Raw genomic sequence first — 18,706 nt, forward strand, 5'->3', positions numbered from 1 at the left:
CAATAAATGTGTGTTTGGCAGAGTAGCTTGGGTGCAGTAACTGTGTGAAGCTGTGGGGGGCGCCTGTGCCAGAGTAGCTTGGGTGCAGTAACTGTGTGAAGCTGTGGGGGCGCCTGTGCCAGAGTAGCTCGGGTGCAGTAACTGTGTGAAGCTGAAGGGGGCGCCTGACTGAAAAAAATGCTCAGATGCAGTACACGTGTGTGTAACATAGGGGGTGACAGAGCAAAAGTGTGTGTATGAAGAAAATGTACACACACCAATTTCTACTTGAAATTTCTCATTTTACTATTTTTCTGAGGACCTCTCTGAAACTTTGAGAAAAGCATAAAAACAGCCTCTGGAGGCCATTACAGTGAAAATAAAGTGAGGACCGGCCTAAATGTCCTCACTTTGTAAAAAGGTCCTCACTCCAAAGGTCTAAAACTCATGCTTGGCCTCACAAAGATAGCAATGCAAACACACACACACACACACACACACACACACACACACACACACACACACACACACACACACACTACCTGAAAGGCATGTTAATACACATACTGTAGGCACAGAAGTGGCGCACACAGTCTCTAAAAGCTTTCTACTACATCCTTGGTGGTTCCGTCAGCATGACTAAGTGTGCTCCATCTCACCCTGGTCTCCAGATACAGCCATAATTTCCCCTGGCATCCAACACTCAGCTCCCAATCACTCCACACATGTCAGAGCTAATAGCATCTGCCTCGACACACATGCACACCCACATGTGCTTGCAGGCACACCTGTAGATACTGCACACAGGTTCACACATTTAAAGGCAATCATATACCCTCCTACACACAAACACACTGGAGGGCTGTGAGCCTCCCTCTCACCAGCAATCTGCTGCTGCAGCAGCAGCGTATGTGGGTTTGTGGGCGACTGCAGGCGGAGGAGTGGTGTTACCTAAAACAAGATAGACTGGCCAGGGGCAAAATGAGGGAGAGGGAGGAGAGAGAGAAACAGAGAGCAGGTGGGAAGGATGATGTTTATGTGGCTGCATTCAAAAGTGAGAGAAATATAGTGAGCAGCAGGAGAGGCTGTGCATGACAGGAAAAGAATGAAAGAATTGTAGGAGACAGAAAGAGTTGGGTGTGCATGAAGAATTCTGCTTGGTTAAATACTTGGCATTGCTGTCTTTTCATTTCTGTCTGTGTTTAGCGTAGATCAGATAGCTGAGCTGAATTCTATTTTTGCACATGTGCTTGCAACTGTGTGTGTAAACAGTCAGGAAGTACAAGTAAGTTTGTGTGTGTGGATGGGATTGAATGCAAATTAATGTGTGTGTCTGTGCGTGCTCATGCACAAGCTCGCCTCTGGATTTAGCAAAGCAAATAGGTGTAAATACAGAGGGACTGGAGTCAGCAGCAGGAGCTGGGGTGATGCACACATGGCAAAGAAAAATAGTTAGACAGTGCCTTAAGGAGCTTAGATGGGGGAAAAGTACAAGATATGAGGGGGGGGGGGGGGGGGAAGGATAAAAACGGCGGGGATAAAGGGAAAGAAGCAGGGCTGGAGGGACTGAAGGAAATGTAGAGAGGGGAGAGTTAGAGAGCAAAAGGGTGGAGAGGAGAGGGGAGTGGGGGTGGTGTCAGTATGCTATGACTTGCCTCTTCCGAAACAGGAATTAATCCAATAATCGCTTGGAAATGTTTTGCATATTTTTTCATTCTCCTCATGTACATAACAGACTAGTATCTGCTACAAGTATGCGTGAGACCTGTCAAGACCTTGGAGACACACACACATGCGACAACAAATTCCATTCCATCCATTCAGTGCTCATGTGACGCCACAGAGAGTTGACGATCCAGAGTCTAAGTTTATCTGCCGCTTATTTCAAGTGTTGCTCACAAATGTCAGCAGCCCTGCTAAAGGCTTTGTTGCCATGTCTCATGTCTCTTGTCTGTGCCGCTCAGCACACTTGATGCCCACATACTTCAAACCCCCAAAAGCCTGATAGTCAGTAAATTAACTGCCAGTAATGGAGAAGAGAAAGACTTCTTAGGCTTGCGATGTGATCCATTTATCGCCGTTTCTCCATTTCCTTCAGTCTTTGTCCAGTTTATTCCTCATCTTGCTGTCTCTCTCCTTGTCTTTCGGCTTCTCCCTTTATTCAGGTGTCTCTCCATTAATCAAACAATGACTACTGCTCTTTAGGTGCTGAGAGAAAGTGAGTGAAACATGTAGACAGAAAAACGTACGTGGCTTAAAGAACACTGTCACACACATTTAACACATACAACAAAATTAAGTAAAATTACACCAATTACATGGAAATAAATGAATGAGTCAGTGAACAAATCACTGAAAGCCTGGGATAGCATCCCACAGGACTAAAATCCTGTGCTGAGGACACACAACACACTGTGTGTGTTGTGTGCTGAGGACACACACACACACTTCAGCTTCTTCATTTTTTTCTAACCAGCCTCTGAGAGGGGATGTTAGGTTGCCACAAAATGACACTCTAATGAACCACATACACTTCCAAAGCAGCAGGTGATGAGACATTCACTGCTACAGCAGAATGTATCTTAGCTGGAAGTGGTTTCAGAAGATCCGATTTTGTGAAAACAAATACAAATCTAAAGTATACCGCCTTTAAGCTGGAGTCTTTTAAGAATATCAAAGTGAAACACTATTACCAAGGTCTGCTAATTATAAGACACAAATGTCTTTGCTTCTCAGCAAAGAGCTCTGCTTAGCAGCTGCCTGGGGAATTGACTTACTTCCATGCAGTTTCAGCTGTGTCTTTTACAGCACTGGCACTTGTTGTGATTTTCTCTACTGAAATAGCCACCCTCCTTGCCTGAGGGAAGCTTACCTTTCCCTTAATGTGTGAGAAATCATTTCATGACAGAGTAGCCCCTAGCGTGCACAGCAGACAGAAGAAATAAAGTGAAGGGTAATCCAGAGGTCAAAGATCAAATTGAGTGAGGCAGGGGTCAAACCAAGGCTACGGAGTGTAATTATTTAGCAGAATTGACAAGTGGCCAATAACAAGACTTGATTGGGGCAGTGCAGAACACCAATCAATAGTTACATATGACTGAAGAGACAACCAGCAGTGTTTCAATGAATAGTGTCAAAAAGACACAGATGAAAAGGAGAATGCAGTAGAAGAACATACACCTTTTTGAGCTACATCTTCCATGATTAGCTTTGCAGAAATAGGACTTCCTTTCCTCTGCCTTGCCACGAGTGAGAAGAAGATTATAAGTTAGCTGCCAATGCCACTAGTGAGCTGAGTTGGGACTGGGGCTGGTCTCCTCCCAGATTTGGGGTAGATTGGGGATTTCAAAGTCAAGCAAGTTCAAAGCCTGGGCTGGGGAACGTTCAAAAGAACCACAGCCAGCCATGAAGTGGAGAGGAAAGGAGGGGGAGAGCAAGCTACTTACAGTAAACTCTCCCACAGTCTGTAGAGAGTGTGGTGACAGAAGGGAGGTTGGGGTTGTAGTAAAAAAGGGTGAATGCTAGTGAAAATAAACTCCACGCTCTGGTGGGTTGAGTCGATGTGAGGTGCTGAGCAGGTGGAATTTTGCCGACATGTTGGTGCAAAACTGAAAGTGTGAGCCAAAGTTTTGGTAGCGGAAATCATCAATAATACAGAATGTGGGATTGCATTTTTACTGAATCCCACAATGAGATGGCTTTTTGTTGTACATGGAATGTTAACAATGTCTCTGGAAACATTGTTAACATATTCTCACACCCACACTTTTTTAAGGTAGAGTGACATAAAAGCCCAAATGTGAGACCATTAAAATGTACTTTTGTTGTGAAAAAGAACATCAACCTACAAACATGCACTGTTCTACAGATAAGGCCCTAACACTGCCATGTAGTGCTTTCTCCAGCCTCGCACCCTGGTACAAAAGACCATGTCTTCAATTAGGAGATTTACTTTTTATAAAGTAGATCATCTTCATAATGATACACTACATCAACTAGCCTATAGTGCTTTTATTTAATTTTTTTACAAAATGTAGTGTCAGAGAAAACTCAAAAAACTTTCAGCTATTATACCGTTTTTTAAGTTGTCTCTACACTACAGGATACAAATTCCAGAGCCTGGGTCTCTACATCTAAAAATCATCTCTGGGCAATATCTGAATTTCACTATCTACATTCACACGTTCAGATTTTACAGCTTTTATTGTTGCTGTCTGTGCATACATACACTTCTATAGAAAACAAAGATACTCAAGAGGCATTTGCAATTAACATGGACCCTTATTCTGTTAACTGGTTTATTGTAACAATAGGGATGTGCATTAGCAGGGTCATTACCGTCATAAGACCTTAACTGAGTTCTTCTTTGCCAGTGTACAATGAGTAAGGGGTAACACACTGAACACATTCCCTTCCTTAGCAGTATGATGCTATGGGAGTTGAAGATTACTTACACTGCAAGTGTCGGTGATAATGTTTCATTTTGGAAAAAGGGTGCATAAAGAGGTATGTAAACACACCAAAGACGACTTGTGGTAAAGGTTTTTAGGCCAGCTGATGCGACCGGCTGCTTTAGGTCTTTAGTGGTGGAATTAGCTCCAGCTAGTGCCTCTCTCTGTTGTTTTTCACCCTGATTCAGCAGTCCTGGACTTTACGCAGAGCCTCTGAAAGCTCAGTGGCCACAGGGAATGCCAGCTCATCGACTATTATAATGACGGCCTCCCTATTGCTCTCCGTCTCTCTCTGCCCTTCTCACCAGCACACCAGCCCAATTGTCTCTCTCATTCTTTCTGTTTGCCATCTGTCTTTCTGCCCTTCTTGCTGAACAAAGGCTGGTGTGAGTGTGTATGATGCAATTGTGGCACTGCTGAAAGTTCACAGTCAACAGAAATGCACAGAATGAACATCCCCAAGGTAGGAATGGATGGATTAAAGATTTTGCTGTTTGGCAAACTGCAAACAAAGATATTATAATGAATGTTGCAGGCTATAAATTAGAACCTCTTTGTGAGGATGGGAATAAGCTTCAAAGATCAACTGTAAATCATCCGTCTTTTTCAATCAAATCTGGATCCAGATGGTGACTTACCTTGCTTTAGTAACACGGAAGTCAAACAACAGAAAATAGGAGCAGTACACAGAAATAGTTGCTGATATGACATTATCGCATGCTTTGTAAACTGAAAAGAACACGCTAAGGACTAACCTTGAGCTTATCAAAGCGTTCAGTGAGTGAGGACACCTGGTGATCCCGGTGACGCCCCACCAGCTTGCAGAGGGCACAGATGAGCTGGTCATCCACCAAGCAGTACATGTTGACCTTCTCATTCTCGTGCTCCAAGCAGGTCAGACCGCGGATGTGAGTGTCTGGCACCGGCTCCACAAGGCGGTGGCTTGTGAACGGCTTCTTGTTAGGGTGTGTTGCGCGGAGGCAGCGGTCGCAGTACGATACCTCACACGTGACACACGTTTTGACAGCCTCACGCGGCGGATCCTGCTCACAGAACTGGCAGCTGATGCGTGGATCCATTTTAGCAACAACAGCTGGGCTGTGGTTTGCGTTGGTGTGGTTGGTGTGATTGGTGTGGTTGGCGTGCGGGTGGGAGTGGCTGGAAGTGGCCGGGCTGCCGCGGGCGCTGCTTCCACTTGTGCCACCACCACCGCCGCCGATTGTCCCAGCTATTGTACCGCTAATGGTGGCGGTGTAGGGCCGCTGCGGCTGCAGGCGCCGGCTCTCGGTGGGGGAATTAGGGCCGCTAAGGGAGGCCTTTTGAAAGCGGTCAATGATGTTCTGCAGCGTCACATTGCGCTTAAGGCCCTCCAGGCCGCGGTGATTCAGCGTGATGACGTAACGACAGGTGGGGCACTGAAAGGCCGATATGGACTCAAGGGGCTTGCTGGTGGAGCAGTGAGACACCAGGATGCGGTGAGCACAGTTAAAACACAGGCTGTGGGCGCAGGGCAAAAGCAGAGGATCTTCAAACAACTCCAGGCAGATCGGGCAGGTCAGCTCAGACTCCAGTGTTTCCATCTTCAGTTGAACCAATCTAGAGGTGACATCAAATCCCACAAAAGCTGGCCAATTACCTGCATGAAGAAGAAAAAGAAATGTATCAGTATTTACAGTACAGTTACACATTAAATGGGAACTTCAGCTTTACTGTACATTTTTCCTGGGCTATGTTTTACTGAATTGAACAGCTGAAACTCTGCACGAGCCATCAATTTGCCCATTCACCCATTTTTGATTTTAACTCAATCAGTCATGAGATACTAGCTTCAGGTAAGACAGACTGGCTTGTGCAGATTCAGCAGAAACATCACTAACACACACATCTTCTTGTACTATTCTATATCAGCCGCTCAGCTTGCACAACTCCACAGACTGGGCTTCCATGTTGCAGCCTTTAACACACGAAAAAAGATAAAGGTAAGTTGAATGGTAGGAAAGAAGTAAAAATCAATGGAGTGAAGAGAATAGTGAGGAAGGGAGAGACAGATGTATACAAACTTGTAAAACAGTAGTACCATTTCTGTTAAACTGACAGACTCTTAAAGTTGCTGTAGGTAGGATTGTGAAGATCCAGGATTTAGCCAAAGAATTTGAACATCGATAACTTCTCAGTTCCTCCCCCCCTTTCTGCTAGAGCCCAAACGGTCTCCTAAGCCCCTCCCCCCACAAGGGAGAATGAATGTGTGTGCATGAGCAGTGATTGACACGCAATTAGACACCCCCCCCCGGCCCTGATTGGTGTAAATGAACAGGGAGCTGTGGATTTTTGGAAATCGCACTACAGGCTGGAGGTGGTGCCAGAGGAGCTGGATTTTTTTTTTTTTTTTTAAATGAACTGCTTTATGTAGTTCTACTGGAACATAGGGTCAGTTTCAGCAAATATGACAGAAAGTTAGTTTTATAAGTCCTACCTACAGCATCTTTAACCTTACATTTTTCAACTCTTCATTCTTCCTCATATATTTTACTTCCATATTTCTCCAGCTCACCACTGACTGTCTATTTTTCATGGCTTTGGTGGTAAGATCAGCTTGAGTTATCTAGCAATAAACACTAAACTCCAAGGACATTTCATCTTTTAAAACATGATCCCAAACAACCATTTCAAGTGGGGCAGTGAAAACAGGGTCTGAGCTAAACAAGAAGATTGATTTCAGATCCTCCGCCTATTTCTCCAAGCCCTCCGAATCTCAGCACCTTGTGGCCTGCATATCAAGCTGTCTCCCCTGGGTGGCCTTAAAACCACTGATATGAGAAATCACCAATAAGCCCCCCACCCCCACACTCGCTGATTCAGTGGCATAGCAGCGCAGCTTGCAGTGGCTCTTTATTCTTTTAAAGAAACAAAGCAGGCACTGTGAAACTACAGTATTAAACTAAACGACCCCAGATAGCTGACAGTGACAATTTCCTTAGTTGAGGTTGTTCTGAAAGACTGCCCTCGTCTCCCTCTGCGCCAGTCATACAGCATTTACTGATGACTGGGTTTTACCGGTTATGACTAATCAAAAAGTAGGCTACTTAAGTTTAGTACAGGGTTTAAAATCCTGTGAGTGACCTCTCCATAGCTTAGGTCATTGTGTACATAAAGATGACTATGTTCAGACACTTAAAATAACTTTTAACTCGGGTGCAAACATGTTATTAAGAAAAAGGCTGCAGATACAAAGGACACTAACGTTATTGAGATAGTTTTTATTGAGTTTAAAGACACTTGAGCCAAGATTTAAAAGTACAATTTCAAAGTGAGCTGTATAGTAACGAAGTAGAACTACTTCACTACTGTACTTAAAGGAACACGCCGACTTATTGGGAATTTAGCTTATTCACCGTAACCCCCAGAGTTAGACAAGTCGATACATACCCTTCTCATCTCCGTGCGTGCTGTAATGCTGTCTGACGGCTCCAGCGGCATCAGGCCAGCACAGAACAGGCAGGTGAATGGTTCCAGTAATCCTACTGCTCCGAATAAGTGACAAAATAACGCCAACATGTTCCTATTTACATGTTGTGATTTATAGAGTCACAGCGTGTACAAAAAACAACGTAACATGAGACATAGCCATCTTCTAACAGTAAACAAACCGGGAACTATATTCTCAGGTGGAAGAATATAGTACTTGGGCGGAGTGATATGCTCGCAGCAAGCCTGTCTGAGAATATAGTTCCCGGTTTGTTTACTGTTAGAAGATGGCTGTGTCTCATGTTACGTTGTTTTTGGTACACGCTGTGACTATACAAATCACAACATGTAAATAGGAACATGTTGGCGTTATTTTGTCACTTTTGTCACAATTCTGAGCAGTAGGCTAGTTGGAACCAGTTACCTGCAGGATCTGTGCTAGGCTAAGCTAATGCTGGAACCGTCAGACAGCATTACAGCACGCACGGAGATGAGAAGGGTATGTATCGACTTGTCTTACTCTGGGGGTTACGGTGAATAAGCTAAATTCCCAATAAGTCGGCGTGTTCCTTTAAGTACTAAAAGGCTGTATCTGTACTCTACTGGAGTATTATTTTTTTCCCCTATTTCCACTTTTACTTCAGTACATATTTTCGATGAGTTTAATACTTTTACTCCGATACATTGTTTATGTGCTACATCGTTACTCGTTACAATTATAAAAATGTTATGAATCATTCCAAACCCACATTATCGCTGCCAGAGCGGTAGATGGCTCTGTCACCAGGTTTGATGAAGCTGGCTCATCATTGAGCAAATCAAGCGATAAAGCTGTCTTATAAGAAGTTCTTATAGTTCTGTCTTTCGCTCTGCTGCCTGCCTGCATTGAGAACACTTGAGCTTTGTTAGTTCATTTTGAGATGGAAGAACCAGAAACACCACCTTCAACTTCGAGTGATTGTGGCGGTGAGGGTGAGGAAAGAGACCAGCCCTAAGTAAGTTACAAATATAATACACAAATGGCACACCAGCTTGAGCTATCAGTAAGCGCTAGCTAACTAGCTAACTAGCTACCCGTGGTTCATGACATGCTGTGGTGTTGTACATTCCTGTCCTTGTACTGCTGCTACAGCCAAAGGAATTGTGATTGTTAGGCTAAACATTTTAAATAATATAAATAATTTGATATTCAAACTTTTGACTGCTTTCCTTAATAACTACATAACACAATACTTGTACTTTTACTTTCAGTAATTGAGTAGTACATTTTAAAATAAACTACTTGCAATACTTAAGTACAAAAAATGTTGAATACTTTAGTACTTCCACATAAGTGTGGTGCTGAAAGAGCACTTCAACTCCTACTCAAGTCACTTTTTTGACTTTTTTGAGCACTTGTACTTTATACATGTCTGGAAATGAGTAAGCTTGAGTGTCCACACAACGTGTTGATCCACAATTCCTGCTTATCAGTAGGTCTATCCAGCCTCCTGGGTTTCCAACTGGATTTTAGTCTTAACACCTATTACTCAAAATAAAGCAACTTTATAAACAATCACAGTCTGGCATTTCATTTTTGTCCCAGTATTTTGGCTCTTTTTCCATACAGACACTGATATGTCCAATAGAGGGAAAGATCTTTTGAAAACCCCAAAGATTGTGTTTAGTCTATCCTAATCTGCTGATTATTTTCTTAATTAAGTTTAGTCAATAAAATGTTGAAAAAAATTGCAAAAACATTTTATTCATGATTCTCAGAGCCCACAGTGATGTCTTCAATTTGCTTGTATTGTCTGACCAACAGTCCAAAAGCCTAAGATTTTAGATTTACTGTCTCATTTGACAAAGAAAAGTTGCAAATCTTCACATTTTCAAAGGCTAAAACAAATGAAACGATTAGTCGATTATTAAAATACTTGCCAATCAGTTTTCTGTCGATCTACTAATCACATATTTTACCAATCGCTGCAGCTCTACTAACAACATGTATTGTGCATTTTGCAGCGAAAAGGTGTTGGAGTTATGACATTAATCAGTTAAACCTGACTCCAGATGGATAATTAAATTCACCACTTGTTGTCAAAAACATCATGCTGAAGTGTGGCATTGTTTTGAATCAATGCAATTTCTCACATTACGATATATTGAGTTAGCTCTGCCATCCATAGCCCATTTGTAATAACTACATTGTGTAGTGACACTATCCTCACTCGGTAGTGTGAATTCACTTACATTGAGAACTACACAACTTCCCATAATCTCTGGGAGCAACAAAGTACAAGCTGAAGACAGCACTATATAAAGACAGAAGCAGAGCTCAAAGGCTCAAACTCATTTGCACTCACAAAAGTCTCCTCCCTTTTGCTGCACCAGAAACCAAGCTTCGACACTGAGCTGTGTTCAAAGCAAACATGATTTGAGCAGCAGCTAAGTGCTTGGGAAAGCCACTCAACTAAAGAAAGTAGTTATATGCATGCAGCGAGTTCTTTACAAAGTTCATTATCTGGAAAGAAAACAAATAACTTCTCACAGCCAATCCTGCTGATTTTAGGCTGTTTAAAGGCAATGGGCATTGTGTGTGTGTGTGTGTGTGTGTGTGTGTGTGTGTGTGTGTGTGTGTGTGTGCGTGTGTGTGAGGCTGTATATGAGTATTACATGCAGAGGTATTTGTTTCTGAGAAAGCTGTGTGTATGTGTGCACATAATGTCCTCCAATATTCACCTTGGCTGCTATTTATCAGATGCTTTATATGGTTGTTATCGCACAGCCTGGCTGTGTAAGGGATACAAGAGAGAGAGAGAGAGAGAGAGAGAGAGAGAGAGAGAGAGAGAGAGAGAGAGAGAGAGAGAGAGAGAGAGAGAGTTCAGAGGCAAGATACCACAGAGCGAGCAAGCATGAGGTTCTGCTTCATCACGCCAACAATAGGTCTAATTTATCTCCACTGTATCAGCTAGTTGATAACCATGGGCAGACGAATGGAGAAAAAAACCCAGAGAAACAGGAAGTGGGGGGGGAGGTGACGAGGCCATGCAAGGACAATCTTTGAGACCATTTGATGACAAGCAAGGCCACTGGCCCTTCAGATTGTCGACTCAAGGTACAAATATGGCGTCATTCTGCACATAAACCTCAAGCCTTTACACCTTTTGAACATTAGCCTGTAATGTTCAAATCTGCAGCCCATTATTTAGTGGATTCTTTTTTAATCAGCAAGACAGACTACTTACTACTACACAATTAAACAAGGAAATTATGTTAAAATATTCAAAGTCAGTGAGATTAAATATTTTCACAAGGAATTAAGTTATCTGTCACTGAGAGCAGCTTAAGGATGAACAACTGGTCGGCCCCATATGACTGCTGTGAAATATGTCAACAACAGGAAACATGGCACACATTCATTAAGCCTCTCAGGATACACATTGGTTCAAGATTGTCAGGTCATTGTACGACCATGTGAACTTTACTTGAGTAAAACTGAAAAGGAGAACAATTTCTTTTCATCACAGTACTGTCAAAGATCCCCAAGAAGACACTTCAAGTCAATCAATACTTTTTGTTTTTGCACTTCAGAAAAGGATTTTCTTCAAATTCCTGCCTCTCTGTTCCTCAGTGTTTGACAAATAAAGCAAAGGACGTCACACAAATCCCTCAGTTCTCATCTTACTCACAGAAAATAAAAAAGTCATCACAGCAAATATGCTGTGGGATTGTGCATCTGTCAAGACAGCAGAATCATAACAGGAAAACAATCAACAATATATATACACAGAGAACGAAACAGAATCAAAACCCTCAATTGTTAAGCCGATCATATGAATAGAGATGAGTGTATGACCCTTATCCTGAATTTGTACAAATGTTGATTGAATCAGCAGTCTTACTTTATTCCCGAGGACAGAATTAAACAGTGCTGCCAATGCTGATGTTAATGTGACTGTGTTTAACGGAGCATGGTGTTATAATTAACACCAAACTTTAACACACCATCACCAGGCCCATTAAGCTTTAGCTATGTCACTCTGGGGAGACAATGCCAGCTTCAATAGGAGCCACTTGGGGATTGAAACACTAGCTTCATGGTAAAGGCGTTTCTTCTGCACGCACACACACACACACACACACACACACACACACACACACACACACACACACACACACACACACACACACACACACACACACACACACACACACACACACACACACACACACACACACACACACACACACACACACACGCACATGCACAGCTGCACATTTACAAGCACAAACTCTTTCTGTCTCATTGTCTCTCTTCATCTGCCATTCTTGTTCAGGTGAATTGTCCCATCTGGAAGGAGAACAGCTTGAGCCGGTGTTTGAGGAATGCGACTATAGGTTGTTATTTAACCTGTCTGGTCAGAGTGCATCCACCGTCACTCTCTCTCTCTGTCGCTTGGCCACACTCTCGCTACGCACACACTACATTACTCTTGTGCATCTACCTGTGTTAACAACCTAAAAACATAGTATTGAAACACCATGTTTGAAACACGTATACTGTCAAATATGAAAAAAGTAGCACCACAAATTGCAATGTTTCAGAGCTCCCCCTAAATTTGTTAAATAAGGGCTTTCTGGGTCATTTAAGGATGTATTGAGGAAGTGGATCAGATGATTGATCGCGTGCAGAAACATTGTTGCGCCTATTCATTTCACTCATCTTTCATGTTCATAGTGCTAGCTCCTGCTTTGCTGTGGTCCAGCCAAACACACACAAACACACACAAACACACACACAAAGCTGTGTGGCACTCACTCTGATCTATTGTTATGCTGATTAATGTAGCATTAATGTGATTTTTAGGTCTCACTCAGAGCTTATTTGAAAAACAGATAAAAAAATAAAAAACACCATTGATGATACATTAGTCTGTCTGGAGAAGCGGGTCTAGATAAACACTTTTCTTTAGTACACACAGACTGTGAATTCTAATCAGATATCCTTTGTACCTATGCTTCTGACATTCTTTTAACAGGTTCACATCCATAAACAGAAAGCCATTTCAGTCAATGGATTTGATGATTTAGACATTCAAATCTGACACCCCAAAAGTAGCACACTGATGTTGTGGTTTGTCATACACAATATGCTCCTTAATTTGAATAGTCAAAATCCCTTTTTGTGTTTGCTTTGCCAACAGGGACCTGTATGAGCTTTTCTTAAACACAATGGCAATCAAACAGCTACCTTGCTACTGTGGAGCGCTAAAGTTTAATGGCCATAAAGGATGGTGACAAATTGCTGTCATTGCTGAATTCGTATCTATTGATATACGTTTTTGATGCTTCAATTAGATTCAATAAGTCTGGCGGCAGTAATTAATTCCTCTACAATTTTAAGAGACATGACCTTGGGTAATGCCTCAAAATAGAAAAGACTGATGTCACGGTTTCTGTCATTTCATAATCTTGCAAACCTGAAAGAAGAAACGTTTGTTTATTTAAAAGCACAGCAACCTGGTCCCCTGGGTTTATACTTGCATGTGTATGAATTAACTTTGTTGGCGCATGCATCATTATAAAGAAAAGGCATTTGTGAAACAAAGATGATTATCCTTGAATAAACAATCCCCTTGTAAAAACTGAACTGCTCCCCACTGAATTGTAATCGCACAGCTGCAGAGCCAAAACAGCAGTTTAATGGACACTTGATAATGCTGGGATGAAGGGGCAAGAGTCAAAACAAATCAAACTGCCAGTTTGGGATTGTGGTTCACAGGTTCTTAGTGAGCTTATGTGAGTTTATATGCTAAAGTAGGCCAAATTTCAGCCATAGCTACATTGTTAGTTTCTAGCAAAAAGTCAGGCACTGCTAGGCCCTGTAGGCAAGGACACTAGTGGTGCATCTCAGCATAGCCATCTAGCAGTAGGGGGTTTAAACACAACATAAACGCGAACCACTGTCTTACATAAAAAATTTTGAACGTAAAAAAAATATATATTTGTTTTTTTTACTTAAAAAAAAAAAATCGATATTTCCTTTTTGAAAATCAATACAGTATTGCAAAATAAAATATTGCGATATTCAAGTGTATCGATTTATCGACACACACACACAAACTCACTCACACACACACAGCTGTACTTTGAGCCCTTGGTCACTACTCTAGTACCAGTATCTATCAGCTTCATCTCAACATTGAGAATCTGTTTGGTGAATCACCAGTTTTCATTTTCAGATTAACAGTGTATCTGCTACAACTCATCCCCCCCAGATCCCCACTCAATCCTTCCATCTGCACTCCTACTACTCTATCTTCCCTAAGGGTAACTGGAATCTATCCATCTCACTGGAGGCTGTCAATCACAGGCTTATAAAGGAATAGGAGCAGAAAATCACATAGTTGAGGTTTAAAGGCTTCAGAGAGAGCAAGATGACAGTAAACAACAGCAGCAGGGGGAGGGGGGGGCAGCAGTCTTCCTTTTGCAGGGGCTTTGGAAAACACACCCTGTGACATTGTCTTATTTATACCTGTGGTACAAAGCTGGAGAAAAAAACAACTAAACAGTGCTTTTTGTAGTGGGTGAAAAAAAAAAATTGACATTACTTGTGAAATAAATACAGTAGCTTAAACAAACAGTTTAAAGAGGAGTTAACTGAAGCCATAGGCAGTGAGGTAATTTACCATTCTCAGTGTCTCTAACGTAGGCTACTACAGGTAATGGAAAAAATAAAAATGAGTGCAAAACTTCCCTTAAGATTAAAGGACAAGTTGAACAACAATTTGTCAAACCAGTGTTGCCAGGGTTAGGGTTAGGGTTAACCCTCTCAGCGACTTTATTTCTAAAAAGCGACTAGCGACAAATTTAGGGAAATCAGGGGAAAAGCGAGATATATTATATTTGAATAGATTTCCATGCATGCTGCTCAGAGTAATCACAATCCACAGCTCTCCTCCCAATGGCACAGGTTCTCTCTCTCCCTCTACTCTTGCGCCGTGCAGCAGGCAGTCAGCCTAGCTATTTCATTGGAAAAGAGTTGGCATCACTTTATCAAACACTTATATTGTTCTGAAGAAAGCTGAGAAAGGGGAGTTTTAGCTTTGTGCATGTTACGGCACACAAACTGCATTGATGTTTCAGCTTACGCACATAGATGGATGGATAGATGGAGGATTACTTTATTGAAAGAATGGTTGGACATTTTGGGAACTACAGTACGTTTTATCTATACCACTCTATTGAAAGTAAAATAAAGAACCCGCTAATCAGCAGAGGTGCTCTATAATTAACACGTTATATGATGTGGTTTCATTTTGTTCAAAAATGAAAACCGAAGTTGTGGTTTTATGTGCTGGAGTAGTTTTTGGCTGTGCACATTTCCTGAAGTTTACCTAGTTGTCTGGCAACTTCACAGTTATGACAAGACTCCACAACTTGTTTGTTTTTTTACGGATAAAACAAAAGAGATACAACATGCTAAGAAGTGAGCTCTAGAGGTGCTGGTAGGTGAATTTTGTTACGTTTTGACAGAGCCAGGCTAGCTGTTTTCCCGTTTCAAGTTTTTTATGCTAAGTGACTGCTGGCTGTAGATGCTTGGCTTCACATTTACAGTACAGACATGAGAGTGGTATCAATCTTCTCATCCAACTCTCGGCAGGAAAGCAAAGAAGTGTATTTCCCAAAAAAGTCAAACCATTCCTTTAAACGAATACTGTAAAGAATGCTGAAATTAAGCAGTGATAGTTTAACTTCATCTGTGTTTCAATAGACAGTAGGGCGACAACATAAAATGTGTTGGTTAAATGTTTTAGCCCCAGTGTGCAATAGCACATTAGTTCTTTTCTAGGGGTCTGCCAGAGGCCAGTTGCATTCATGGTAGCCATCAGGTTGATTCTCCACAGTAGTTCGGGGCTGAACAAAGACAGATGCTATTCAACTGACAAGCCCAGCCTGTAGTCTATGACCTCAATCTGCTGTGGACCTGTTGTTATGCAGTGAGCATTACACAAACATCTCTAAACAAGCAAAAGGTTAAAGATGCTTATAACAAATTAAAGGCTGTGTCTGCCAGCTTGCTCCAGTGAAACAACAACACATTACTAATTCAAAAGCTGCCTGGAAGAAAACAAAAAAATTAAGCTTGAAATTTAAATGGAGCAGGAAAAATGTTCAAACATAGCATGACAAGATGGCGGCTTGATTTCTCCCTCTGTGCCTTGCACTCTGTTTCTAAAACAAGGAGCTTTCATTCATTACTTTATGAGGTTTCAAAATACCATACCTGGAGCCAACACAAGTCTCTCCACAGAGAATGGCTGGCCTGTTTGTGCAATGTTGGTAAATCAAAGACCCTTTCACATTATGGCGAGGTACATATTAAAATGACTAACAAAAACACCCTAATGCAGCGCTGCTATATGTATACTTCCGTTAGTTAGTTAGCAAGCATAGCTTTCAAGCTCTGGCCCTAAACATGGCATTTACCCTAATCACGTCAGCTGAGCATTTAAACCAGAAAGAAACGGGACATTGTTTAAGTGGATTTAGTGGCATTCAGTCACACTAGTGGCCTGAAATGCTGGCATTTCATTGGAGGGCAATTCATTTTAGCATTTTAGCAATTAGAATTAAAAATACCAACAAGCATAAGACACGTCAGGACTAGGCACTGCTGACTTTTGCTAGACACCAAGAGACTACATTTATTTCACTGAAATGGTTTAGGAAAAAGGAAATGGGGCAACCCCAAAAATGAAACAACCTCTAGTTGACCAGAACACACAAACTGTGCATACAGTATGATTATATAATTGGGATCAAGCTGCACATTAAACTTGTTGAGTTACATTTCCGTGCAGTCTTTGACAGGAGCCATGTGTCTCAATGCAGCCGCTTGATGGGATAAAAAGGAAGGCTCTCATATATGATTAACTGTCCAGGTTTCCTTTGGCCACCCCCTTTCATTCTCACTGTCTCTCTTCATCTTTTACTCTCTTCTTCCCGCCTACATTTGCCCAACCTTTTCTCTCTCTATCAAATTTAGTTTTCCTCATTGGCAAGAAAAAAACAAAAAAACATGTTCCCAATGGAGTTTACAGAAAATGCATGTACATATGACTATTGCTGTCAGTTAAACGTGTTATTAATGGCGTTAACGCAAACCCATTATAACGGCGTAAATTTTCTTATCGTGAGATTAATGTTCTTTTTGGCCTAGCAAACTTTGTAGTTTTTTTCACATGCTGTTGCAACAACTAGTAAAGTTAGAAAAACCACAACACCACACCAGATCTAGCTAGACCGGAAACAAAACAACAGGCACGCCGCACACACTTGTTTGGGCTTGTGAGCCGGGCAAAGAGTAGTAGACTAACGCTACGTTTTGAGTGGATGGCAATCGCGAGACATCCAAAATGGATGCCAATAAGATTCTGAATGTAAAGTTTACTTTTAAAAAGTTGCTAAATGGTTCCATTGACAAGACCAAAGTGATCTGTGTGTTTTGTCGTTGTGAACTGAGCTATCATCGCAGCAAGACCAGTCTGAAATACCACTTGATGGCCAAGCACACAGCTGATGGGAATTCTCCGCCCCCTCGTCAAAGCCAGGCGACAAATGCACAAAGCAAGCCGATCCACTTTTCCATGTTGATAGGAGCATTAAAATGAGAAAAAAATAATGGGACAAAAGGAAATCAAGGGACATTTAGAATATATAAAAATGTGCGATTAATTGCGAATTAGCTATGACATTAATGCGATTAAATATTTTAATCATTTGACAGCACTACATATGACATATTAGATACTGTACTGATCGCTATACAATACACTACTATACAAGACAATTACATTACACAATATGATACATTACAATTTTGTATAATTTATATAATTACCATACAATAATATGCAATATACAAATCTGTAATTTTAGCATCCGTGGCAGGCGGATCCATATTTAGCTGCCAAAGAAGCTGCTGTCCCTTCTCCTAGGAGAACTGCCAGCTTAGCTCTCTTCTGGGGTTAACATTGGGAAGTTTGGTATTTTTCCGAAGCGTAAATCTTTACCTAACCACCACCCCCCCCTCTCTCCCTCCCTCTCTCTCTCTTTCTGCAGCAGCCCTCAGAGCGGGGCTGGGTTCATCAACATGTGATTCCTATTCATAGAATGTAAACAGTAATACAGCCAAGCCGGTGTTTCCATTTCACATTCAGTCCAGTTGAGCAGGCTGGCTTAAGCTTAACCCTCTCACAGCTACACAGAGAGGGCTCCTATTACAAAACCAATTTCAAAATAAATCTTGAATGATATATTGCATTTTGACACATCTTGAGTTGCTATGTTGCTTACATATTATCCATTTAGGATTGGTGTTTAAAGGAAACAACAACACATCTGCAAACACTGCACTGCAAATTGATTACACAATTTAGTCTCAAGCTGCCTGCAAGAGTCCTTATAAGGGGAACATCTCACTTTTTTTAAAGATTTTCAACAAAAGCCACTTTTTCAATTGCCTAGCACGCATCAGACAGGCTTTAAGGTCAGCCTGCTCTCTTCCACCCCATAGTATGAAAACAAGGCAGCAGGCAGAGCTGTGACTCACTGTACCAGTTAACTTTCCCAGTGTTAGCTCTTGATGGGGAAAATATGGGGTGGGACTCCGGGAACAAGTTACTGTATCTCAGTTCACCTCACTGGTCCTCAATGGATCTCATGGAAACTCCCGTTATTATGTGACAAATAACGTCACAAGAAAATTCTGCATGAACGATATTTGCATAGGAAGGGAATTGATCGGTTGGTCCAGTTAATGACGT

General features: G+C 41.7%; 1 protein-coding gene across 3 annotated transcripts in view; it reads right to left on the reverse strand.

The window, feature by feature from the left end:
- mid2 (midline 2) overlaps window positions 1-18,706 on the reverse strand; it is a 175,405-nt gene that overhangs the window by 86,292 nt on the left and 70,407 nt on the right. For all 3 annotated transcript variants that reach the window (XM_028588731.1, XM_028588732.1, XM_028588730.1), the window contains one exon: window positions 5,186-6,066. In XM_028588731.1, the coding sequence (XP_028444532.1) occupies window positions 5,186-6,010 (825 nt within the window). In that variant the 5' untranslated portion in view covers window positions 6,011-6,066. The remainder of the gene's footprint in view (window positions 1-5,185; window positions 6,067-18,706) is intronic.

The sequence above is a fragment of the Perca flavescens genome, chromosome 10, assembly GCF_004354835.1.
Source record: "Perca flavescens isolate YP-PL-M2 chromosome 10, PFLA_1.0, whole genome shotgun sequence".
In the NCBI taxonomy this organism is placed as follows: Eukaryota; Metazoa; Chordata; class Actinopteri; order Perciformes; family Percidae; genus Perca; species Perca flavescens.